The sequence below is a fragment of the Oncorhynchus tshawytscha genome, linkage group LG04 (genome assembly GCF_018296145.1).
Source record: "Oncorhynchus tshawytscha isolate Ot180627B linkage group LG04, Otsh_v2.0, whole genome shotgun sequence".
Lineage (NCBI taxonomy): Eukaryota > Metazoa > Chordata > Actinopteri > Salmoniformes > Salmonidae > Oncorhynchus > Oncorhynchus tshawytscha.
The window spans coordinates 68,468,688-68,495,012 of NC_056432.1; the positions used below are offsets into that span (position 1 = coordinate 68,468,688).

The window sequence follows — 26,325 nt, forward strand, 5'->3', positions numbered from 1 at the left end:
CTCCATTTGAAATGTTTTGAGTGGCATATTAAGTCATACCAGACAAAATATTAGCCCTGTTTTTGGGGTTGCATTCCTCTTTCTTGTTTAGATTTATGGTGAGATATGCAACTGTATATATGATTTATTCTAGTGTGGGAGGCAAATGTGATTTTGCCTGTGTTAATCACACAGTCTGCTCTTTATTTTGACACTTTTCAAACTCATTGTAAGCAGGAAAATCACCTTTCTCAGCCCTGTTAGTCATTACTTACTTAAGTTAAGTTGATCATTGCTGTCTGCTTTTTCTGTCATACTCTGTGTCTGTACTCCGTTGCACAATGGATGGCCTTCTCTTTTTAATTTTGTTTTAGCACAGAGCACTTATATGGGACTGATTTCATTTAGCCAATGAGTCTTTCAGACGGAAAACTCCACTACATTATTACTGTTTAATGTCAATCATTCCAACATGCCTAGATGGTCTCATATTAAAAAGAAAGTTGACTTTAGATTACATGTTTCAAAGCAATTTTTATGAAATTCAACTTCAAAAGGGACTGTAGCTTATTGAATCGATTTCAAGTTACTGCAATGTGATTTGTGCAAATAGAGGTGTTAGCTATAGAGTATATAGACTCAGAGTATGCATCACAATCTCTTGTGTCCCATAGACATTCAATGTAAGGAAACATGCATATTTTAACAACATGAGTGAACTGTCCCCTTTACAGCAATAAATTCACAATATTTTATCACAGCCAGTATACACATGAAAAATGTTGGGATATGTACAGTAGTTGCAACATTAATTTCAGTAAACAACCCAATTATTACTTAGATTGTTGTACAGATTACATTTGTAAAGTATAGTTTACTCAATGTAAGATTAGGTATTTCTGTCGTTTATTGATCAGATTATATTCTGTAGGCTTTTTCTAGGTTCATCTGTTTTGTAAATAGCCTTTCATGGTGATGGTGGAAACTATGCCATTGGATGATTTGACTTGGTATAACTTCTACTTCAAAGTCACGTGCTACATCACTATCTCAGGCTTGTCAATATTCCAGTGCTTGACTAACACCACTCTCAGCCATACAGACACAATCCCTTGGGAGACTCTTGACTCCTCATGTCCTTCTTGCATGCAGGGTGGAAGCCACAGTACATGACCAGTAGATCAATGCCTTAAATGTCTATGTTTACTTTTTGGGATGTTCTTCAAAAACAATAACTTTCTATTGTTCTTTTCCTATGATGTTTCACAAATCATATGTTTTAAAATCAGTCTGTGTTGTCTGAATATGTTATCTTGCTTGTTTTGCATGAAAGGCTATTGACCTTATCAACAACATTTTGATAATGTAATTCCTTTAAATAAAATATTTCAGGATTTTAAATGTGTGCACTCTACAATTTACTGTTTAACTAAGAAATCTCAAATTCACATTTATTTCCAGTTGTTCAAAAATATTGTCAAACAAACATGTATAGAATAGGATAATACAGGCATGACAATAGTAGCCTATTCATATGAGAAATACTTCAAATATTTGACAAATAACAGTCAATATCATGTTTTTTTTAAATAAAGTTGATCGTCACGATTTCACACCCAGCCAGTACTGCATGTAAAACGTAGTGTACTTCGAGGATGTCTCATTGGCCTAATGCAAAAACCTGATAGGAATTATACTAAGTGCCCGGCAGATGGCGTCAGTGCCTCAATCCATTTATATTGTATTAGCATTAGGTACGTGCCAGTTTATTTCAGAATCCCCATGTGTCTCTCATAGGTGTCTGGCTCTCACATTTTAATATTTCACAATGACCCAACTTCAGAAAGAATTGTGGGGGAACCGCAAGTCTTTCGAAATAGTCAAAAACGTGGATTAATGATTTATTATTTGCAACATTGCTTCAATGAATATGCATGGAGTAGCCTCCATATTATACCATTCTACCCTTTGATGTTATAGTTACAGTGGTGTGTGTGTGTGCGCGCGCGTGTGTGTGTGTGTGTGTGTGTGTGTGTGTGTGTGTGTGTGTGTGTGTGTGTGTGTGTGTGTGTGTGTGTGTGTGTGAGCAAGCGAGAGAGAGGTGGGTGAAAGTGTATGTGTGGGGGATGCCTAAATTATTGATGGATTCCTGTTTTCACCGGAGCTCATAAGAAGGGAATCCAGCCCTCATCTGGTTTCCATAGCACCGCCCTCGGGAGGCTAAGACAGTATTGTATGTAGGCTACACGTAGACTTCATGCCTGATATAAAAACAAACATTGGGAAAGGTTGTAAAACTGGAAATGACTTGCGTTTGTATGTCATAGCCCTCGCACTTTGTAAGGTTATGATTTCCAAATGCAATCAAACCATCCTTTCTTATTCCAGCCTGAACCACTCCCTAAATCAGTCGATTACAGTATAACAACAATAGCTTTCAGGACAGTAGGCTATATTGAATATCGCTCTGGTGATCAGTTATGGGGACGCGGCGTGCACCACGCGCAGATAGTGTGCACGAGGCTGTCGCTGACCTTGGTGCTGAACAGCCAGAGGTTCTCGCGACGTCAGAAAAGCTGGCTGTCTCCACATGAGACGCGCAAGCCCAGCTCTGTGGTTTATAGAAGCAACTCCACACACCGCCAGTTCCCGCTTTTGCTGATTGTTTTATTTGTTTGTTTAAAATGATATGGTTATCACCGTAAACGCTTCTAACGTTTTTCTCTTTCGTTCGCTTTAGGAATTATCTGTAGATTTTCATAACGATGGCATTGCGTGCACTTGTACGTGAGGCGAACGATGAGTATGTAATGGTGAATGGGGAATCAGAGCTCATCTGATTTCTCTCATATGTAGGCGTTTTACAGCGATCGACGCGTGATAGGCTACAGATCTTGTCTGCTTTTCTTATCAAATAATCATATACATCGCTTGCTTCACCGGTTTGTTCGGTCACATTGTACCGTAACATGAAGCTTAAACAATAGACATTTTTGAGAAAAACATTAAATTTGGATATGGAGTCCGTCAAGATGAGAGCCAAAGAGGGGATAAAGGAATTTGGGGCGAAGACCCTGGGGCAAATGTACAAGTAGGTGTTGAAATTCTGTTTTATATGCAGGCTAGCCCATGTTTAAACATAGGGCTGGTTATGATTTCTGTATTTTCAAGTGATAGGCCTACAATATGGTGGTGTCATATGGTGGTGTAATGGTAGTAGACTACTGTACGTTCCTAGCCTATGCCCGAGAAGTGTGTTACTTTTATCTCAAACAGCTTGCAGTCATGGTCACGCCTCTAAAAGACGTAGTGGGAAAATTATGCAATTCTGTATAACCTCGTGAAAGCACAGGAAGGACCTTGGTGTATGTGGAAAAAGTCACTAATTACATTCACACATTGAACAGATAGCTAGGAAAAGCATTTGCCCTGAACTAGCCTAGTATGTGTGCGATTAGATCATTTTAAAAATCCACTGAGCGGTATCTTCGTTTGCAACTGCGTCCCTGTTATATTTTAAATATTTGACTGAAAACCTCCTGTAGTTGTGGGAGGGTATCTATTTCATTATTTACGGGATGGGTATCGATGTATTACTAGTCTAAACGTCGAACTGATTTGTCTTGCTAAGTGACAAGGGCTTTCATTCAGACATATATTCTGATGCTTGTAGTTGCAGCATACTGTCAATAAATGTATTGTTGAAGCTCTAAATGAATATATTTCGTTTTGGTTAGAATATTTTTTCGATTCATTGGTGCTTCCTTCGATAGGCCTATTTTGATTCCAAATCCCACTTTAAACTTAGGCTGTATGAAATAACAGTTACATGTTATTGCGTAAAAAATATGTATTTTTCGTTGGGCATAACGAAATGATCATCTTACTGTAGTTCATGTAAATTACACATTATGTGCAGTAGTTTTGATATTCCAAATGTATATTCTAAACAGGAGTGCTTAATTAGATATCTTCATTGTTACAGTGCCGTTGTGAATAAGAAAGAGTTCTTATAATTTTTTCCTCATGTCGATTTCACTTTTTTTTTTAGGTATAGGCCTAATACTGTAACTGTAGGCTAAGCTTTATTTGGGTTTATTTTGGGCAAACAAATTAATTGTGCATATGGTCATAAATGCATTTGAAACCGCAGCGTGAATGTTTGCCTGGAGAGATGAGCAACTGCCCAATCCGTGAATGCAAATGAGGGTGAAGGTGAGCGGTTGCTGCAATGCGGTGGACTCATCTTCATTCGCTTCTTGCTCCAATGTACGATGCTTTTTTGTCATTCGATAAAATTGAACCTGGTGCCGCTAACATACAGCGCTATTTTCTATTAATAGTTGTTCAATTACCTTGCTAAAGTAGACTTTTCGTTTAATGAAAAAAACAAAAACATTTTCTGGTTCATGTTAGTTATCATGTTCTGAATCATGTTGGTTATCATTCATCAAATAGCGCCCCCAGTCGTTGGGGCGAATACACTATCCTCATAAAACAACGGATTGAATAGGCATATATATGTAATGTAGACCTAGATAACCTAATAAAATTATGTTTCAGTACGCTACCCAAAGACGATGGTTTTAAAATATAAATCAGTCGTCTTCCTTATTTTCAAAAACTTCTACATTTTAAAGACTATTTTTGGACATGATGCAAGCCATATTTTGAAGGCTGCAGGCTATAAAATATAGGCATGTAGGTCTATCATTTAACTTAATTGTAGGCCTGAATTGTTGCTACACTAAAATACCTTTATTTTTCATAACATTCAAATATCAAACGTAGGCGGATCTATTAATTTGATGCTGATTAACCGAGGAAATTGGATGACTTTTTATCTGGCTGTTTGAAGGGTGATGGAGAAGCGACAGGGAACTGGTGAAGTTATCGAACTAACAGAGGACGGCAGGCCCTCTGAGGCCCAGGAGAAGAAAGCACCCCTGTGCGACTGCACGTGTTTTGGGCTGCCCCGCCGATATATCATCGCCATCATGAGCGGTCTAGGCTTCTGTATATCCTTCGGCATCCGATGTAATCTGGGCGTGGCCATCGTGGGAATGGTCAACAACAGCACTATTCACAAAGATGGGAAGATCATCATCACAGAGGTGTGTATGGTGCACACTTTACTGACGTCAACATCGTGTCACCGCCTTCCTGCTCCATAATTTGCCGTCCCTAAAAATAGTCCAGATGTTGGAGGTCTCCTAATCTTCTCACACTTGACCTGACCTTATATTGAAAATAAAAAATAGGCAAAGGCAGATACAGGATATTTCCCTTATTGTATTGGTTTTATAGCGAGATTATCTCATTATTTTTCAGTGCAGCCATAATAGGTATGCCACAACCATAAACTATGGTATCCCATAATAACACAGCATTTAGCCTGTGTATCCTACACATCGGAATTGTGTACCGTATATGATAGTAGTGATTATTGCTCACATTTCTGCTACTCACTATATCCTTATTTACTGTTATGATATGAGAGCCTTATGATTTGGTTATTAAGGTTATTATACGGTATTATACGTTTTGTGAATTATTGTATTGAATTATAATGAAATTATACATGTGAAGAGGATTTATTATGATGTTTATTATTTTGTTTTATTGTCTTTTTTTATTGTCTATTATTGTCTATTATTTATGTTTATTATTTTGTTTTATTGTCTTTTTTTATTGTCTTTTTTATTTCACTGGAAAGAAAGCGAAGTTCAACTGGGACCCAGAGACAGTCGGTATGATCCATGGTTCGTTTTTCTGGGGCTATATAGTGACGCAGATCCCGGGAGGGTACATATGCTCGAGACTGGCAGCTAACAGGTAGGCAGGCCTACATTATTACTATTTGTATTTTTTTACAAAAGTTCTCATTCCCTCTCACAGTCTGAAATGTGATTTATTCGTTATTATTCAATTGGTTACTAAATCCATCACTATGAAATGAACGACCCTCAAGAAAAAAATGAAAATATGTCTGATTTATTTTAGTCATGAAGAGATGTACCCGAGCAACTGTGATGATGACGTGGATGTTGGCTACTGAAGCCTGGATATACTATCGGTTTTCAACGTATTATTATCACACCTTTTCCCGTCAGAATACATTTTGTGATAAGCAATTTTCTAACAGAATAAACATTTTAATGGTCTGAAAATGTTGCAGACACAATGGCATACAAGGGTTTGCTTGGACGTTTCAAATCTTTACGACAATTCGGCCTTTATTGTAAATGAGAGGGAGGATTTGTAGGCCTGTATTGTGACCCAAGTTTAACAGACAGTAGGCATAGTAACCAGTGTGACACTGTGACTGCAATGGAGAAGGCCATTAATGGGGAATTAATTTGGGAGGGAGCGACTCAGCCGCTGACGCTGGCAGTACTATTGAGATTTGACGGTGTCGCTCCGGTCCACAGGGCTTTCTGCCACCTGTTAATGAGGTCTACGGGGGGAGCCGTGTCTAATGTGCTGCATTCTGGGGGCATGGCGACAAGCCCGGTCCTCGTCGCCGAAGGCTTACTCACGCTCATATGCACTGTGCACACTAAACATGGCTTATAAATAAGGTTAAGGCCTAGCCTGCATGAGGCCTGAGCAGCATTAAATATAGGAGATGACAATAGGAAATCTTGGTTTAATTACTTTATATTTAGTGGGTCTTTGGACCTCAGTTCATCATAGTAGTGCCCATAATAATTTGGTGATGGCAATTTATACCCTGAATATACATGAAGAAAAACTATCAATTTGGTTGAGTATATACAATATTACTATTTGTTGAGCGGGCTATTTAAATATATACGATGTGTGACATGTGTATAATCTAGTTTAATGTATAACATGTTTATTGTCTATATGCTTTCTTGATTGACATTGAGATGTAATCTAATCAACCTGTCTCGTGCCAGAGTGTCGCCTCAATCGGATTAGAGTTGCCCCCCGCGTGCGGGTGGGAGGGGCGGGGTCTCCGGGTGTGTACAAGACGTGACAAAAAAAAATTAAAATACCATGTTTCGTGTTATTCATTAGCGATTGCCTCCACTGGCTCAGCTGCGCTGAAAGCAATGTCGTCTGCTGTCGGCACTCCCTGTCATCACGCTTTCATGTCTTTCTCCAATTGAATTATTGCAATCAAACGTAAATTGAAAAGTTAAAGGTGCACTAGCTAATGCTTGTCATGAAAAAATCCAAGTCTTAAATATTTTAATTATGCAAGAAAATTATATATATATATATATAATTATAATATATAATATATATAATTGAACGTAAGATTGGCCATTTGATTAGAATAAGAACAGCAGGCCGAATATAGGCCATATATAATAACCATTAGAAAATGGGATAGAGAAATTACATTAAATAGCCTATTTGAAAAGCACTAACTCCATTTCGATAGTAAGCCAGTAAATGAGTGTGGAATGTGATATGTTCGATGGGTCCCTGATGAATTTAGCCCCGATGGCCATAAAAAAAATCTGAGATTAATAAATGAAAAATCAAGTCAATGAGAGGCCTAGGCCTTTGAAGAATAAATTGGCCAATACATAAATGCAGCTTAAATAAATCACTAGGCCTACTGGATATATTGTTTATCAAAAGGATAAACGACATACGATATGTGCAAATGTATATATTTCTGTTTCATTTAGGGTTTTCGGTCTAGCCATTTTCCTTACCTCGACGCTCAATATGTTAATCCCCTCCGCGGCACGGACCCATTATGGACTGGTAATCTTTGTGAGGATATTGCAAGGGCTGGTGGAGGTAAGGAGTTATTTAATTCAAAAGTCACATTTCTGGAGAGCTATTTTTTTCTATGCACATTTTAATTGAGATTGCATTGGCCTATCCTGTCAATACCACAGCTTTTGAAAATGGCCAATTTTCCTTTGTGGCATTTCAATTATGATTAGGCTACAGTATACCAGAGGCAATGGAATAGAGGCAGTACAACAGCCAGAATTCACTCTGGAGAAATGTGAGACTGTTGTATTGATCTGCAGCTGGGTATTTGTTGTGGGAGAGTCCTCTCCCCTGTCTGTTCTAAAAATATGTTCTGCGTTTTTTACACAAAAATTAACTGTAGTTGTTCTGGTTTTGTCCCATCTTGATTACTGTCTGGTAATATGGTCACGTGCAGCAAAGAAAGACATAGAAAAGCTGCATCTGACTCAAAACAGAGCAGCACGCCTTTCCCTTAACTACACATCAGTCTTTCCTGGTTGACGGTTGATGAGAGATTAACTGCTTGTCTTGTAGTTTTTATGAAAAATATTACTGTGATGAAAATTCCAGATTGTCTGCATAATCAAATAACATACAGCTCAGACACCCATACATACCCCACAAGACATGCCACCAGGGGTCTCTTCACAGTCCCCAAGTCCAAACGAAATGACGGCAAAGCACAGTATTTTACAGAGCCATGATCGCTTCCATCTCCAATTACTCAAGCAAACAGCAAAATGACACACACACACGCACGCACACACACACACACACACACACGCACATGCACACACACACTATCACACTATCACACTCTAACACACACACTCTAACACACACAATCTACACACACATTATTCTTTAGTTGTATTGTTGGTATATCTTTATACACTTATTTTACATTTGTGTAACTGTTCTTGTCTTTCAGTGTATCAGTGTTTTCCCACTGGGCACAGACGGCAAATTAACATTGATTCCACGTTGGTTCAGTGTAATTCCATTGAAATAATGATGTGGAAACAACGTTGATTCAACCAGTGTGTGCCCAGTGGGTTGTTACTTGACATGTTTTATGTTTTTGTGTGGGCCCCAGGAAGAATAGCTGCTGCTTCGGCAAATGCTAATAGGGAGGCAAATAAACCAATAAACCTGATGAAACATATCTGCTCTACTCTCTGGTAGCAACACCACAGTTAGAAAAATGCTGGTCTAGCCAGAATCATATTCCCAAAGACAATGTGCTGAAACATCAGCAGCTCATGAATCCACTGTCCAGTAGGCATATTGAAACATGAGATGTTGGCAGTGGCTGCCTTGTACAGTAAAACATGATGCCATGTTGATACTGAAGGGCAGGCTACATTCACAGTGTCATAATAAAACACATCCAGCTAAACGAGTCAGATGTGGAAAAAGTACTCAAATGTCATACTTGAGTAAAAGTAAAGATACCTTAATATAAAACGACTCAAGTAAAACTGAAAGTAGATAAGTAAAAGTAAAAGTTGTCAAAAATATAAATAGTAAAGTAAAGTACAGATACCCCAAAACAATGACTTAAAAGTAGTACTTGAAAGTATTTTTACTTATTTACTTTACACCACTGAAACAGATACACAATCCTGGCAGCAGAGACAACCATTGAGAATCATTTTGAACACCATTGGAATTTTAGAATAATACTTTATTGTCCATTATCTTGCAGAGATTGGAAATGTATATTTATTCTCACAGGCCTGACTAACTACTTTCAGTGCAATAATTCTATTAAAATAATTGGCTATAGGCTGCGTTGGCTGTGAGTGATAGACATAGGGTTCAAATTAATGTCTTGTGACAATGAATGGTGTAATTCAATAACAACAGCACATCTACGTGTTTGGCATTGATGGCTGAGGTGAGACTGGGCCAGTAGCTCCCATCTGGGCACACACTGGTTGAATCAACGTTGTTTCCACGTCATTTCAATGAAATTACGTTGAACCAATGTAGAATAGACGTTGAATTGACGTCAGTGCCCAATGGGTCCTTGATTTGAATGAGCCATCATGTGACAAAGGCTAATCTGGTTATGTCTTGTTTTTGTCTCTGTAAGGAAAGGCTTCAGTGTTTTGAGTAAATTCAGTAAATAGCGCAACATGAATTAAGTTGGGTGTGGCATACATTCCACGAGCTTACAGGAGGATCTAAAAGTGATTCATATATAGTGATCTCAGATCAGTCCAGTGGATAGCTAGGATAAATCTCCTCCTAGCATGTCCATGCAGATTGCATTTTCAAATAGCACACTCTGTTCCAATTAGCAGCTAATGAACATTTAATGGCAGCAGCATTGTCAGTGTAATGAGAGGCTCATCAGTTAGCTCAGAGCACTGCGTCTCTTATTAATGTTAATCAAAAAGGCAATGAAGAGAGGTATGTTGGTTTTGGTTTGTGATCATATTTACAACCATGGCAGCTCATATCTAGTAGTATCATATCTTGTGATTGTCAGCTCAGTGCAGGCAAATCTATTATCAGTATGTCTTGTGTTTACAATTTCTCCCATTATTCTGTGAAACCATCTATTTGAATTTTACAGTTTCCTACATTTAGTCTTTAAGATGGTTGTGTGCAATCTCATGTTTTTAATGAGATTTTTTAATATATATTAATCAGTTGGGCCAAAATGGGTGAAGTATTTGAAGGACATGTGAAACATGATTAGAAGACAAGGTTAAGATGACAAATGAATGTTGCATTTTACCAAATGAATCCAATCGCAGGTGGTACTGTAACACGTTACACTATATCTCAGCTAACTCGTTAAGGGCGATAGACTGTAACAAGGCTCAAGATTCAAGGCCTGCCCACTGGGCACACACTGGTTGAAACAACTTTGAATTGGTGGTTATTTCATGTTCATAAATGTTTCATTTTACCCAATGAAACCCACAGGGGTGGTAATTGTAACAAAATGCCTACAAGTTTAAGAGATTACATGTTACCCCAGGATAGGTAGCCTATTGGTTAGAGCTTTGGGCCAGTAACTGATTGGTCGCTGGTTCAAATACCTGAGCTTACAAGGTGTCAATGTGCCCTTGAGTCAGGCACTTAACCCTAATTTGCTCCAGGGACGTCATATTACTGGATGACCCTGTAAAACTGCACCTATCAGGTATATGTGACAAATAAAACATACAGTACCAGTCAAACGTTTGGACACACCTACTCATTCATGGCTTTTTCTTTATTTGTACTATTTTCTACATTGCAGAATAATAGTGAAGACATCAAAATGATGAAATAACACATGTGGAATCATGTAGTAACAAAAAAAGTGTTCAACAAATCAAAATATATTTTAGATTCTTCAAAGTCGCCACTCTTTGCCTTGATGTTGACACTCGGATATAAATGATGAAGGGCGGTAACTATAGAAACAAGATACAGTGCCTTGCGAAAGTATTCGGCCCCCTTGAACTTTGCGACCTTTTGCCACATTTCAGGCTTCGAACATAAAGATATAAAACTGTATTTTTTGTGAAGAATCAACAACAAGTGGGACACAATCATGAAGTGGAACAACATTCATTGGATATTTCAAACTTTTTTAACAAATCAAAAACTGAAAAATTGGGCGTGCAAAATTATTCAGCCCCTTTACTTTCAGTGCAGCAAACTCTCTCCAGAAGTTCAGTGAGGATCTCTGAATGATCCAATGTTGACCTAAATGACTAATGATGATAAATACAATCCACCTGTGTGTAATCAAGTCTCCGTATAAATGCACCTGCACTGTGATAGTCTCAGAGGTCCGTTAAAAGCGCAGAGAGCATCATGAAGAACAAGGAACACACCAGGCAGGTCCGAGATACTGTTGTGAAGAAGTTTAAAGCCGGATTTGGATACAAAAAGATTTCCCAAGCTTTAAACATCCCAAGGAGCACTGTGCAAGCGATAATATTGAAATGGAAGGAGTATCAGACCACTGCAAATCTACCAAGACCTGGCCGTCCCTCTAAACTTTCAGCTCATACAAGGAGAAGACTGATCAGAGATGCAGCTAAGAGGCCCATGATCACTCTGGATGAACTGCAGAGATCTACAGCTGAGGTGGGAGACTCTGTCCATAGGACAACAATCAGTCGTATATTGCACAAATCTGGCCTTTATGGAAGAGTGGCAAGAAGAAAGCCATTTCTTAAAGATATCCATACAAAGTGTTGTTTAAAGTTTGCCACAAGCCACCTGGGAGACACACCAAACATGTGGAAGAAGGTGCTCTGGTCAGATGAAACCAAAATTGAACTTTTTGGCAACAACGCAAAACGTTATGTTTGGCGTAAAAGCAACACAGCTCATGACCCTGAACACACCATCCCTACTGTCAAACATGGTGGTGGCAGCATCATGGTTTGGGCCTGCTTTTCTTCAGCAGGGACAGGGAAGATGGTTAAAATTGATGGGAAGATGGATGGAGCCAAATACAGGACCATTCTGGAAGAAAACCTGATGGAGTCTGCAAAAGACCTGAGACTGGGACGGAGATTTGTCTTCCAACAAGACAATGATCCAAAACATAAAGCAAAATCTACAATGGAATGGTTCAAAAATAAACATATCCAGGTGTTAGAATGGCCAAGTCAAAGTCCAGACCTGAATCCAATTGAGAATCTGTGGAAAGAACAGAAAACTGCTGTTCACAAATGCTCTCCATCCAACCTCACTGAGCTCGAGCTGTTTTGCAAGGAGGAATGGGAAAAAAATTCAGTCTCTCGATGTGCAAAACTTATAGAGACATACCCCAAGCGACTTACAGCTGTAATCACAGCAAAAGGTGGCGCTACAAAGTATTATCTTAAGGGGGCTGAATAATTTTGCATGCCCAATTTTTCAGTTTTTGATTTGTTAAAAAAGTTTGAAATATCCAATAAATGTCGTTCCACTTCATGATTGTGTCCCACTTGTTGTTGATTCTTCACAAAAAAAGTACAGTTTTATATCTTTATGTTTGAAGCCTGAAATGTGGCAAAAGGTCGCAAAGTTCAAGGGGGCCGAATACTTTCGCAAGGCACTGTAGCTTTATTCACGTCAGGGGAATTTAGTAAAAAGTGTCAGCCTATTTGCAACACACCTCCTTGTTGTTATATTTCCATTGTTTTGTGTTTCACCTGCATTCAGTAGTCTATGAATTGCATGATTATGAAGGCATACGTATGAAAGCATGTAGACATATTTACAGTGTATGTAGTTCTGTCTTGTGATGTACATGTATTATGTCATGGTTGATGTTTTGTGTGGACTCCAGGAAGAGTAGCTGCTGCTTTAGCAGTAGCTAATGGGGATCCTAATAAAATGCTGAATACTAAATGTTAAGCAGTATTGCTAGAATCCATTGCTATTGTCCAAAGGAGCAGTATGATCAGAATTTTCTGGCCATCTTATTCATTATAATTTAATGATAATAGTAGCAGTATGATTTACTTTAAACCAGTTACTTAATCTTAGTTGCTCATGGTTCTGTGGTGTGTGTGACCTACCCAGGGAGTGACCTACCCAGCCTGCCATGGGATCTGGAGTAAGTGGGCTCCTCCTCTGGAGAGGAGTCGCCTGGCCACCACCTCATTCTGTGGTAAATACTCTTTTCAAAGTATCTTATCTGTCACACTATGGTAGTGAAGCAAGAGGTACAGTAGTTCCTTTGTCTATTTAGATTTCCTTTTTCTTCTCTTCTGCCTCTCTACCATTTCCTCTTACAGGTTCATATGCTGGTGCTGTCATAGCCATGCCTCTAGCAGGGATCCTGGTGCAGTACTCAGGCTGGTCCTCTGTGTTCTATCTCTATGGTAAGATAGAGTTCCATGGCGATGTTATAGCTTCCAAATATAAAAGCATGAGCTGATGCACACCCATCCCGACGAAGGCACTGCGTGACAAAACGTTGGTTACGTTTACCCACTCAATTGTTGGAAGCATATATAGAGTTTTCAACTGTTATTCTTTTTATATAGCTATCAAATTTGTTTTTTAAATAATTTTTTCACATTCTAACCAACAACCCATTTGAAAATATGTTGCGTATAGTACATCATCTTCAGGACATTTTAAAGCTGGTTGCTGATGCTTTCAGACCTCCAGACCATTGATTTCTTCCCATTGTTTTTGTGGGACTGTTCTCCAATAATTTTCCATCTCACCCTGGACTAGATGAATTTGACCTTTCTGCCTGGGGTTTAGACTATGGGGGATTTCTGAAAGATCAGACTGCCTTTTATGAATTTGATGTTATCGTATAGGCCAATCTAAGCTTTTCACATGTTCACATACAATAATGACACAATTAAAACACATTTACAATAGGGTTTCTGTAGCTTTGCTGCATGGTTCCATAATGACTAGAAGATATACATAATCCACCACCCATATTTTATTTATCCTGTGTAACAATCCCAATATCATTGTGCAGGGTGCTTTGGGATCTTCTGGTATATGTTCTGGATCCTTGTGTCGTATGAAAGTCCTGCTGTGCACCCTACCATCACCCAGGAGGAACGAGTCTACATAGAGGAGAGCATCGGGGAGAGTGCCAAGCTCATGGGCCCTGCTGAGGTGAGGGACAGGGCTTGAGGTTGGTTGAATAAAAGTTGTTTGAAGGGTTTCAAACAACTTTCACTCAACTAACCTCATGCCCTGCTTCTCTGTTTCAGTTAAATAATCCAAATCTGTGTGAAAGTTTGACAAAAGTGTTTTAGTAGGCCATTACGTTTTCTGAGTGATATTAGGCCAGAGTTTTCAAAGTCTTCAAAGTCCACTTCTCCTCAAATCGATTCCTATGATATTAAATTGGGAGATGATGCTATGCCCCACTTTCTATTCAGGCTTGTTTTGATCTCTGCTCCCCTGAGGCCTCATGCGTAAACTGCGAGTACGTCCAAAATATACCACAAAATGTGCATGCGCCAAAAAAATTAGAACAAAAATATAACTTGTGACAATGTGCTAACCGATCTGTAAATTTAGACCATGCGGATGCACATCTCTGCTAGTGGATGGAAAATCTATGTGTTTAATTTTTTGGTCTAACATATAGGAATCTCTTCTTTTCCTGTCTATTTTATTTTCAGAACCATTGCAGAATAAATTCATCACCATTTCTAGCCGTGACGGGTTCATATTCTTACAATGCCTTTCTCTCATTTAAGTGGACCTTGTAACCCAGTAAATAGATAGGCTATATATATTTCAAGTATAAGCAGCACGTTCTATAATATATAGTCAAATTTAACAGGTAAACATTTGATCTTTGACATTGAAGTAGGCCTATGTTGGCTACTGTAAGTACACAACGTAGTCTCGAGGCAATCTCTGACACTCTGACACTCTATTTAGTATGGTATGTTACGTTAAGTTAGCCTCCTGTGATGCGGAAAAAAATGTTTGTGGTCAGAAAATATGGTTATTTATATTTCATTGTATGTGCAGAATTGTCCTCTGTATCTGTCATTAGGATATAAATATTACAAAAGTCAATGGGTACAGTAGATGAATAACATAGATGCGGCATGTGGGTGTCCACTACAGAGCACATTTTTTATAAACTCTTATTTAGCTCTTATTTAATGTGAAAAAAAATATTACAAGTCCTGACAACTCACTTAACTATTCCTGTGAAATCCACATACTAGAAACAATTTGAATATCAAACTCACAAAAGTTATTTTTAATATTACACACACTTCTTTTCAAATTACCATAAAATGTGCACATTTCGGACTGCAGCCATTTTTTTAAAGAACCAGGAAGATAAAGTTGTCAAAGTCACACCCCCACATGTGATATCACTGGAAAGCCCATCATGTCCTCTCAAAAGGACAACAGGACTTAATACAGTGGCTTGTATGGCCTTAGAGATACGGACCAAGAACTGATGTCCACTAAAAAGGACAAAAATGAATTGATGGGTCTCAGGAGTTTAGGTTACATTATGAATGAATAGCAGTCGTGCAATATTCTATGAATTACAGGATGTATAATATCATACATTTTACCCAGTCGTACAATAGCATACCAATTGGATGACGTAACTTATTATATATCTTGGATGACGCATAGTATTGTACGTCTTGATCTGAGACAAGGTTGCTTGTTGCACCATAACAACAAAGGAGAATTATAGAGAGAATTTATGTTGGCGGTTAGGGGAACTAACATCAAAAAGTTAGGAGAACTAAAATGACAAAGTTTACGTGAATTTATGTAGCAGGTTAGGTGGATTGGGTTAAGTTTAGAATAAGGGTTAGCTAAAATACAAGAGTTGTCCCTGATGCGATTTGAACATGCAATTTTTGGATTGTTAGTCTGTCACGGATTAAGGAAACAGCGTGCTTCCAAACTCAGCTAGGCTAACCGAACGAGTGTGCTCACATACTCCTTTAATAGTCCTTCGTTTGAAAAACGAGAAAAAGCAACAATAGTAATATTTGTCCATTTGGAGATACAGTGCCTTGCGAAAGTATTCGGCCCCCTTGAACTTTGCGACCTTTTGCCACATTTCAGGCTTCAAACATAAAGATATAAAACTGTATTTTTTGTGAAGAATCAACAACAAGTGGGACACAATCATGAAGTGGAACGACATTTATTGGATATTTCAAACTTTTTTAACAAATCAAAAACTGAAAAATTGGGCGTGCAAAATTATTCAGCCCCTTTACTTTCAGTGCAGCAAACTCTCTCCAGAAGTTCAGTGAGGATCTCTGAATGATCCAATGTTGACCTAAATGACTAATGATGATAAATACAATCCACCTGTGTGTAATCAAGTCTCCGTATAAATGCACCTGCACTGTGATAGTCTCAGAGGTCCGTTAAAAGCGCAGAGAGCATGATGAGGAACAAGGAACACACCAGGCAGGTCCGAGATACTGTTGTGAAGAAGTTTAAAGCCGGATTTGGATACAAAAAGATTTCCCAAGCTTTAAACATCCCAAGGAGCACTGTGCAAGCGATAATATTGAAATGGAAGGAGTATCAGACCACTGCAAATCTACCAAGACCTGGCCGTCCCTCTAAACTTTCAGCTCATACAAGGAGAAGACTGATCAGAGATGCAGCCAAGAGGCCCATGATCACTCTGGATGAACTGCAGAGATCTACAGCTGAGGTGGGAGACTCTGTCCATAGGACAACAATCAGTCGTATATTGCACAAATCTGGCCTTTATGGAAGAGTGGCAAGAAGAAAGCCATTTCTTAAAGATATCCATAAAAAGTGTTGTTTAAAGTTTGCCACAAGCCACCTGGGAGACACACCAAACATGTGGAAGAAGGTGCTCTGGTCAGATGAAACCAAAATTGAACTTTTTGGCAACAACGCAAAACGTTATGTTTGGCGTAAAAGCAACACAGCTCATGACCCTGAACACACCATCCCTACTGTCAAACATGGTGGTGGCAGCATCATGGTTTGGGCCTGCTTTTCTTCAGCAGGGACAGGGAAGATGGTTAAAATTGATGGGAAGATGGATGGAGCCAAATACAGGACCATTCTGGAAGAAAACCTGATGGAGTCTGCAAAAGACCTGAGACTGGGACGGAGATTTGTCTTCCAACAAGACAATGATCCAAAACATAAAGCAAAATCTACAATGGAATGGTTCAAAAATAAACATATCCAGGTGTTAGAATGGCCAAGTCAAAGTCCAGACCTGAATCCAATCGAGAATCTGTGGAAAGAACAGAAAACTGCTGTTCACAAATGCTCTCCATCCAACCTCACTGAGCTCGAGCTGTTTTGCAAGGAGGAATGGGAAAAAATTCAGTCTCTCGATGTGCAAACTGATAGAGACATACCCCAAGCGACTTACAGCTGTAATCGCAGCAAAAGGTGGCGCTACAAAGTATTAACTTAAGGGGGCTGAATAATTTTGCACGCCCAATTTTTCAGTTTTTGATTTGTTAAAAAAGTTTGAAATATCCAATAAATGTCGTTCCACTTCATGATTGTGTCCCACTTGTTGTTGATTCTTCACAAAAAAGTACAGTTTTATATCTTTATGTTTGAAGCCTGAAATGTGGCAAAAGGTCGCAAAGTTCAAGGGGGCCGAATACTTTCGCAAGGCACTGTATCATAGCCAGTATACGCGTCCTCAAAATAATCAGAATTGATTTAAAATAACTAAAATCTGTCATTTATTTTCATAGCTGTGCAATTTTGCATCTGACAAGGATGTTTGGTGTAGTATTTTTTTGCATGAGGACCAGTCGTCTCTCGATGAATGACAACAGGCACTTCGGCTTCCAACTTTGGCTTGCCTGGAGAAAATGTTTAGTGTGCCTGAATAGCCGAAAAAACCCTTGCCAGTCCACAACAAAGAAAATGTCACAACATGTCATCATAATATACAGTTGAAGTCGGAGGTTTACATACACCTTAGCCAAATACATTTAAACTCAATTTTTCACAATTCCTGACATTTAATCCTAGTAAAACATTCCTTGTCTTAGGTCAATTAGGATCACCACTTTATTTTAAGAATGTGAAAAGTCAGAATAATAGTAGAGAAAATGATTTATTTCAGCATTTATTTATTTCATCACATTCCCAGCGGGTCAGAAGTTTACATACACTCAATTAGTATTTGGTGGCATTGCTTTTAAATTGTTGAACTTGGGTCAAATGTTTCGGGTAGCCTTCCAAAAGCTTCCCAAAATAAGTTGGGTGAATTTTGGCCCATTCCTCCTGACAGAGCTGGTGTAACTGAGTCAGGTTTCTAGGCCTCCTTGCTCACACATGCTTTTTCAGTTCTGCCCACACATTTTCTATAGGATTGAGGTCAGGGCTTTGTGATGGCCACTCCAAGCCATTTTTCCACAACTTTGGAAGGATACTTGGGGTCATTCTCCATTTTGAAGACCCATTTGCGACCAAGCTTAAACTTCCTGCCAGATGTCTTTAGATGTTGCTTCAATATATCCTCGTCATTTTGTTCCTCATGATGCCATCTATTTTGTGAAGTGCACCAGTCCCTCCTGCAGCAAAGCACCCCCATAACATGATGCTGCCACCCCCGTGCTTCACGGTTGGGATGGTGTTCTTCAGCATTCAAGCCTCCCCTTTCTTCCTCCAATCATAACAATGGTCATTATGGCCAAACAGTTCTATTTTTGTTTCATCAGACCAGAGGACATTGCTCCAAAAAGTACGATCTTTGTCCCCATGTGCAGTTGCAAACTGTAGTTTGGCTTTTTTTATGGCAGTTTTGGAGCAGTGGCTTCTTGCTTGCTGAACGGCCTTTCAGGTTATGTCAATATAGCACTCGTTTTACTGTGGATATAGATACTTTTGTACTTGTTTCCTCCAGCATCTTCACAAGGTCCTTTGCTGTTGTTCTGGGATTGATTTGCACTGTTTGCACCAAAATACGTTAATCTCTAGGAGACAGAACGCGTCTCCTTCCTCAGCGGTATGACGGCTGCGTGGTCCTATGGTGTGTATACTTGCGTACTATTGTTTGTACAGATGAATGTGGTACCTTCAGGCGTTTGGAAATTGCTTCCAAGGATGAACCAGACTTGTGGAGGTCTACAATTTTTTTCTGAGGTTTTGGCTGATTTTTTTTATTTTCCAATGATGTCAAGCAAAGAGGCACTGAGTTTGAAGGTGGTCCTTGAAATACATCCACAGGTACACCTCCAATTGACTCAAATGATGTCAAATAGCCTATCAAAAGCTTCCAAAGCCATGACATCATTTTCTGGATTTTTCCAAGCAGTTTAAAGGCACAGTCAACTTAGTGTATGTAAACTTCTGATCCACTGTAATTGTGATACAGTGAATTATAAGTGAAATAATCTGTCTGTAAACAATTGTTGTGAAAATTACTTGTGTCATGCACAAAGTAGATGTCCTAACCGACTTGCCAAAACTATAGTTTGTTAACAAGACATTTGTGGAGTGGTTGAAAAACGAGTTTTAATGACTCCAACCTCAGTGTATGTAAACATCTGACTTCAACTGTATACACAAACTGTTCCAAACTGTTTTGGCCCATCATTCCTCCCTGACCAACCTTCCTACTTTCGCTTATGTCTGAAGTAACTAGACCATTAGTAGGTATGATACAGTACTTCTTGGAGGTGCTCAGAAATACGTGAAGTATATTCCATATGGCTCAGAGGCCAGGCTGATGTACTGTAATAGATGTTTTATTTATTTAGAGTAGACAATGTTTCAGAATTTGCGGGTAGACCATCGTAAATAGGATTGTGGAAAAGTCGATGCAAAACATTGTTGAATGCAAATGTTCTGCTGACAGGTCAACAGCAATTTCCATTGTTTTCTCTTTCAGAAACGGACAGTTCTTTTGCCAGCTACAGCATAAATTACTGCAAAAGATTAAAAGATTCTGCCAACACAGTAAATAGACCAGTAGCTTATGTAAAATATTTGACAGTATGGGTAGCTACAGTATTGCTGTGTGATAGGAGCATAACATCATAGCCTATTTCATCTCAGAGCCTATAGGAAGGCAAGCCATAGAAGCCCAATGATCTAATGATAAACTACATATTGAACAACAATTCATATTTTGCATAGAAGTGTGATGGCTGTAGCATTTAGCCTACTTTTAAATGGTTTAAAATATACAATAAATCTATCAGAATGTGCGGACAGGCACTCTCTATAGGCTGCATGTATGTGTTTCTCTCTTTCTCACCACTACTAGCCTTTCACCGGTAACTCATGTATTTTCCTCCCTTTTGCTCCATTGTAGAAATTTAAGACCCCTTGGAAAAAGTTCTTCACCTCCATGCCTGTCTATGCAATCATCGTGGCCAACTTCTGCAGAAGCTGGACCTTCTACCTACTGCTTATCAGTCAGCCGGCCTACTTTGAGGAGGTGTTTGGGTTTGAGATAAGCAAGGTGAGACCAGTGGAGCGTTCCCAGGATAGGGCACCAGCCTAGCCAAACAGTCTTTCTGGGGTATGGTACTCGAGGCCTAGGTGAGGGAGGGATGTGTGAAAATGTTGTGCTAGGCTCTAACTGACTTTAATACCTTTTAATACCTCTATGTTGATGTTGATTTCAACTGTTCCTGTCCTCAGGTTGGCATGGTGTCTGCCCTGCCCCACTTGGTGATGACGATCATTGTGCCCATTGGAGGGCAGTTGGCTGACTACCTACGCAGCAGGAACATCCTGTCTACCACTACAGTTAGGAAGATCATGAACTGTGGAGGTGAGAGAACCCCTTCGGCACACTATGCACAATTATATCAAATGTGTTTAATAGAATAGTACTGCTTTTACACTATCTGTATGATAGTGATACAATGACTGTAGCAAAGCAATTCTGTTTGGGACTGTAATTAAATTGCAAGTGTGATGGCCCATAGCCCCTGGGTTACTGTAGCATGTGTGTGACTGTCTGTCTCTGCAGGGTTTGGCATGGAGGCTACGCTGCTGCTGGTAGTGGGATTTTCCCACACAAAAGGGGTGGCTATTTCCTTCCTGGTCCTTGCTGTGGGCTTCAGTGGATTTGCCATATCAGGTCAGTGTCTGTTAAACATGTGGTATCAGAGAGTCTGCCAGTATAGATCACAGCTGCCTATACTACTTTACTATTTGTAGACAGGGAACAAATCTACCAACTACACCGTAGATTCTGTCTAGAATGGCCACTATTTATTGCCGGTTGATGTTTATTGTCATGAATCTTGCCATGGAAGCAGCACTGAGTGATTTCCTCTAGATGGGCCGGCTGAAAAATCTAAGTAGGCTACATCGTCAAAATTCAAGAAAAGAAAACGTAACTTTTTGGTCTTAATTTAAGGTTAGGCATTAGGGTTAGCAGTGTGGCTAGGGTTAGGTTTAAGATCAGATTTTATGACTTTGTGGCCTTGCCAGCTAGTGACCACTCTGCAGAGCTGCCTCCAGAACAAGATTAATGATGAAAAACTAACTTGCCTACTTATTGTTCCACAGCCACCGATGTGGTCTAAAAAGGACTTGCAATCAGCAATATCCAGCTACAAAGGGAACAGGGTCGATTTCTCACATTTCTCAAACATCTATTCCAGCTGATGCTTGTGGCTGCAAGGCAGACCTTGGTTTTACTACTACTCATTTTTCTTGGGCTTTCTCCTGGAGTATTTAATAATTCAGCACAAGTCCCAGAGGAGCTGCCATACAGCCTGGCTGTGTGCAGCTACAGAGGACACTCAGTGTGGGGGAGGAGATTCACTGGCTAGCTACTCCCTTTGCAACAAGATGGCTGCACGGTGCTTTGTTTTCATCGCAATTTAATTTCCATTACATTTATATTATGTTTGGGATATTTCAGTAGTTTTGATACATCCACATACTAGTACTCCATTAAGGGGGATGTGATCTTAATGAAAGAAAAAAAGGTCATTACTAATGGTGGTTTTTATTACCTACCTAGAATGAGCTCTAGAGACCATAAGGGCTAGATCTGTCATGTAGAGAGTAACTTCACACTGAAAACCTTGTATTTCATTCTGAACGTTCTTTCCATCAGGATTCAATGTCAATCACTTAGACATTGCTCCACGCTATGCCAGTATCCTTATGGGCATATCCAATGGTGTGGGCACCCTGTCTGGCATGGTATGCCCATTGATCGTAGGTGCCATGACAAAAAACAAGGTAAGACATTCTGTTACCCTTGGAAAGTCCATAAAACATTATGGTTAAACGTAGATTCATTATCAGATAGAACTACAATTCTCTGTGACTTTGTATAAAACACTTTATATTCCATCTGTACACATGAAGACTCGAGAAGAGTGGCAGTGGGTATTCCTCATCGCTGCTCTGGTTCACTACGGGGGAGTCATCTTCTATGGCATCTTTGCCTCTGGAGAGAAGCAGCCGTGGGCCGACCCAGAGCTGACCAGCGATGAGAAGTGTGGCTTCATCGATGAGGATGAGCTGGCAGAGGAGACGGGCGACATCACCCAGAGTTACGGTGCCCTGGGCGGCGGTCCGGCCAAAACATATGGTGCCACTACGCAGAACGGGGGCTGGGCTGACAGCTGGGATAAGAAGGAGGAGTTTGTCCAGGAAGAGGCAGAGGGAGGGCCGTATGGCTACAGGCAGGACCAGGACTACTCCTAGAGACAGCAGACACAATGACCATCAAAGGGTAGACGTATTTTGTAGTGTTTACCAGTTTAGACAGAAACAAGTCAAAAACCAAACAAAAAAGATAACAATCCATTGTTGTATGTTTGCACAAATTCAAATCATTATTTCAAAATATAAAATTAGTTCAAAACAGGATTTTATTGTGCAAATAAAAATATTACTATAGAGATGTAACACATATCAAATTGGCAGATCTATTTGTAAACGTAGTATGCATATAAATTATAGATATATTTATTTGGAGTGCAATTGTGTGTAAGTGTGAACCATTTCCACCTCATCAATCTGAGCTTTTTCATTCTGGAGAAGCCTGTTATGTACGATCAGACAAGATTTAACTGGCTTCCTGGATCATCATGCCTAACTGGTTCTTATTACAACTCCTCATGAGCCAGCCATTGCAGTGTAAAAGAAACATGTCACTGTAAAAAGGGGACTTAACCAGGAATGAGACTGTATGTCTTAGGTTATACAGTATCTCTTCTGAATGCACTGAAAGTAGTGTGTCCTTTTAATGCACAATATCATTTTCTTTTCTTATTATTATTGGTTTGTAAAACTGTGTCTTTAACACAAAAAGGCATAAAAATACAATAATGTTTTGAAGAACGACATAACACTTTCGCCAGCTGATGTAAAAGTCTTAAGATGCATGAAAGAAAAAAATGACGAAGCGTTGCTCACGTGTTTACTGTGCCATTTTGAGAGCTTGGGACTATACGGTTCTATCTGCATTTATTTCTAAATGGAGTTAGTGACATAGCCTTGTTCTGTTCAATGTTCTCTACCTATATACCCCAATTGAAGTTGTTAAGTTCAAAAGAATACAAGATAAAAATAGCTGACACCGTTCAAACCAATGAGGGTTTGGAACTTTGAAGCCAATTATCTCAGAATCATCTTCTTGCAGATAGAACCTTATAGTCCCAAGCTCTCTATTTCATGCCTATCACAATGTTACATCTGTTGTTAAAAGTGTACGTTTGGAGGATACAAACATTCATAACTCAGTTATGTCATTATTATGATCATTATGTCAGTTTTATTGTCTGGTCAATTCAAGTCATTTCAAGGCATTTCAATGAGCTTTGTTGTTGTTTAAAGGTAAATGTTTTGTCTGAGGTGACTAAAGAAAAATAACTATGATGTATAAGAGCACATGGACAATATAACCAAATGCTGCCCGGCACTATCAAGGGCCTGTGCAATGCAGAGAAAGACCAGCCAGCCAATCCAGAAGTAGCCAATCAGTATATCTACTGTACAGACAGTCCGTCAGCAGGAGATATGTTTTGCTAATGAAAAGGAAACATTTTTAGACTGGGACAGTGACCCAGATAGACAATGTTGTTAAAGAAAACTATACCTTACCAGTCCAGGAGGACAATTAGCCAAGTTGGGGATTGAGATTCATATTACATATACTTGTAAAAACATTAGAGCATTACTGAATAAAAAAACATGACAGTATAGCTGTGACTGCCTATGTAATGTATGTCACATTGAATGTTTACCATTCCTTAAAGAGTAGGTAGACAATCAAAAGAGCAGCAAGACATGATTTAGCCAGTGTGTATAGAGTGGGAATGACCCATGTAGAGATACTGGGTTCCAGTCAATGATTTATATATACACTAGATGACTGACAGGGGCCTTGTTTAGAAACCGCCGCGCCTCCATCTTGGCACTCCCCAACATTGTAAATAAATATTTTGGAAGCTATAAAAATGCATTTATTAATGTACACATTTGTTTTTGCCCTGTTTATTCTATTACAGAAACATTAACGCATACTGTTAAATGATATTATGTGAGCTAAACATTCCAAAAAATACATGTAAAATGTTTGCCTTAAAAGTATAAGTTACTATCCCCATTACAAAAAAAATAAATAAATTCATGTAATTTTGGCCAAACATTTAATTGTAATACTATAGAATTCCATTATTCCAATGGAGGATTGCTCCTACTGGGAAGTGCCAATATGGCTGACCGGTGGCTTCAAAGCCTCTCATTGGCCAGTAGATAGCATCAGCAATCCAGGGTTTATATACATCATTGGTTTCAGTAGCGTGTCAGGGACCTAAACCTGCTTTTCACTGTCTGTCTGTGGAGACCTAAAGTCAGCACTTCACAATGTATTTATGGAAATGTATTTATGCATGGAACAAAGCCGTAGTCTGAATGTTCTTACTTTTCATTTCTTTCACAAAATGTATTTTGTCTCTCAAACTGTTACTAATGTGTCAATTTCTTTGCACAATTTACCAAAGGTAACGTGTCAAGCTGGGTTTGAACAGGAGAGCTATATACTAAAGGAATTGCTGGACATTGCAGTGAAGGCCTCTGTAGGCCTCTCCAGGTGGCGCTAACCATACTCAGTGTACAAAGCAATAAATCCATGGTAACAGTTGTTGTCAACCATTGAAAAATGTAAAACACTAGCATATGTAACTAGAGCGTTACTTTTACGTTTCAAGTCATGTTTTTTGTGATATCAAATATAGAAAAGAACAAACACAAGTACTTGTAAAAATAAAACCTATGTAGTTAGAGTCCTCCACACAGCTCTTTGACATGCTGATAAAGCAGGGAGTTTGTGAGGGGACTGCTCACCAGAAGAGAATGATACCCTGGGCCATTCCTGTGACATGGATGATGTCCTTCTCCATATATCTATGGTTCCACTCCTGTTGGTGTCTGCGCATCTGTTGTTCTGTACAGTTTCCAGTGGTCGTTTTGGAGGGTGTGCTATTGTTCAGTTTTTTCTCTCTCTCTAAACCCTGTTGGTTTGATTGATGTGTGTTCTGCCAGTGGCTGGACCCCTATTGCCCCCTTAACCATCTGTCTCTAACCACCTAAACCCCTTTCATTGTTGCAATATTCTATGAAGTGAAGATTGTCTGTAAAGGTGATCTAACATTTACAGAAATGGCAGATGTATAACATGATGTAACGGTACCTTCTTCCTGTTTTGTGCCTCTGAGTGAAGTTACAGTGTGATTCTATGGCTTATTTTGCTGTGTCAATGGAGAAATTTGTTGATGTCAAAATGAAATGCTCTATATATCCATTTTATAAAAAAACAAATGAACAAAACATAACTTGTGTCTGTATTTGTGTGAACACATCCACAATCGTACAGCTCAATCAGTGAAGTCTGTATAGGCAGAAGAAGAAGCCTGGCTTTAAGTCCAATTGCTGTATTTATGATTCCAAGGGGAAACGTGTCTAATGTGTCTGACTATTAACATTGGTATAATGGTTCTTCAGAGTTACAAGCTTGGACAAGAGCACCTTCTCTCCCAGAAAATGTGCTTTGTGGTATACCTTGCATGATGTCTGCGCGCGACCAGAGTCCGTCTTGCTCTAAGCTTACAGGACATGGTGACCCCTCTCTACCAAAGGACCCTTCCTCCCTCTCTATTCTCCTTCTTTGACTTGTAG

General features: G+C 39.2%; 1 protein-coding gene across 1 annotated transcript; it reads left to right on the forward strand.

Annotated features, from left to right (window-relative positions):
* Positions 1–2,556: 2,556 nt before the first annotated feature.
* On the forward strand, positions 2,557–25,970 carry LOC112249293 (vesicular glutamate transporter 2.1). Its single transcript, XM_024419105.2, has 12 exons — positions 2,557–3,070; positions 4,838–5,093; positions 5,696–5,814; positions 7,647–7,761; positions 13,252–13,339; positions 13,467–13,553; positions 14,174–14,316; positions 20,483–20,632; positions 20,815–20,947; positions 21,149–21,259; positions 22,250–22,377; positions 22,507–25,970. Exons 1-12 carry the CDS (start codon positions 2,997–2,999, stop codon positions 22,846–22,848), a joined length of 1,746 nt encoding a protein of 581 aa, XP_024274873.1. The 5' UTR covers positions 2,557–2,996; the 3' UTR covers positions 22,849–25,970.
* The last annotated feature ends 355 nt before the right edge of the window (positions 25,971–26,325 follow it).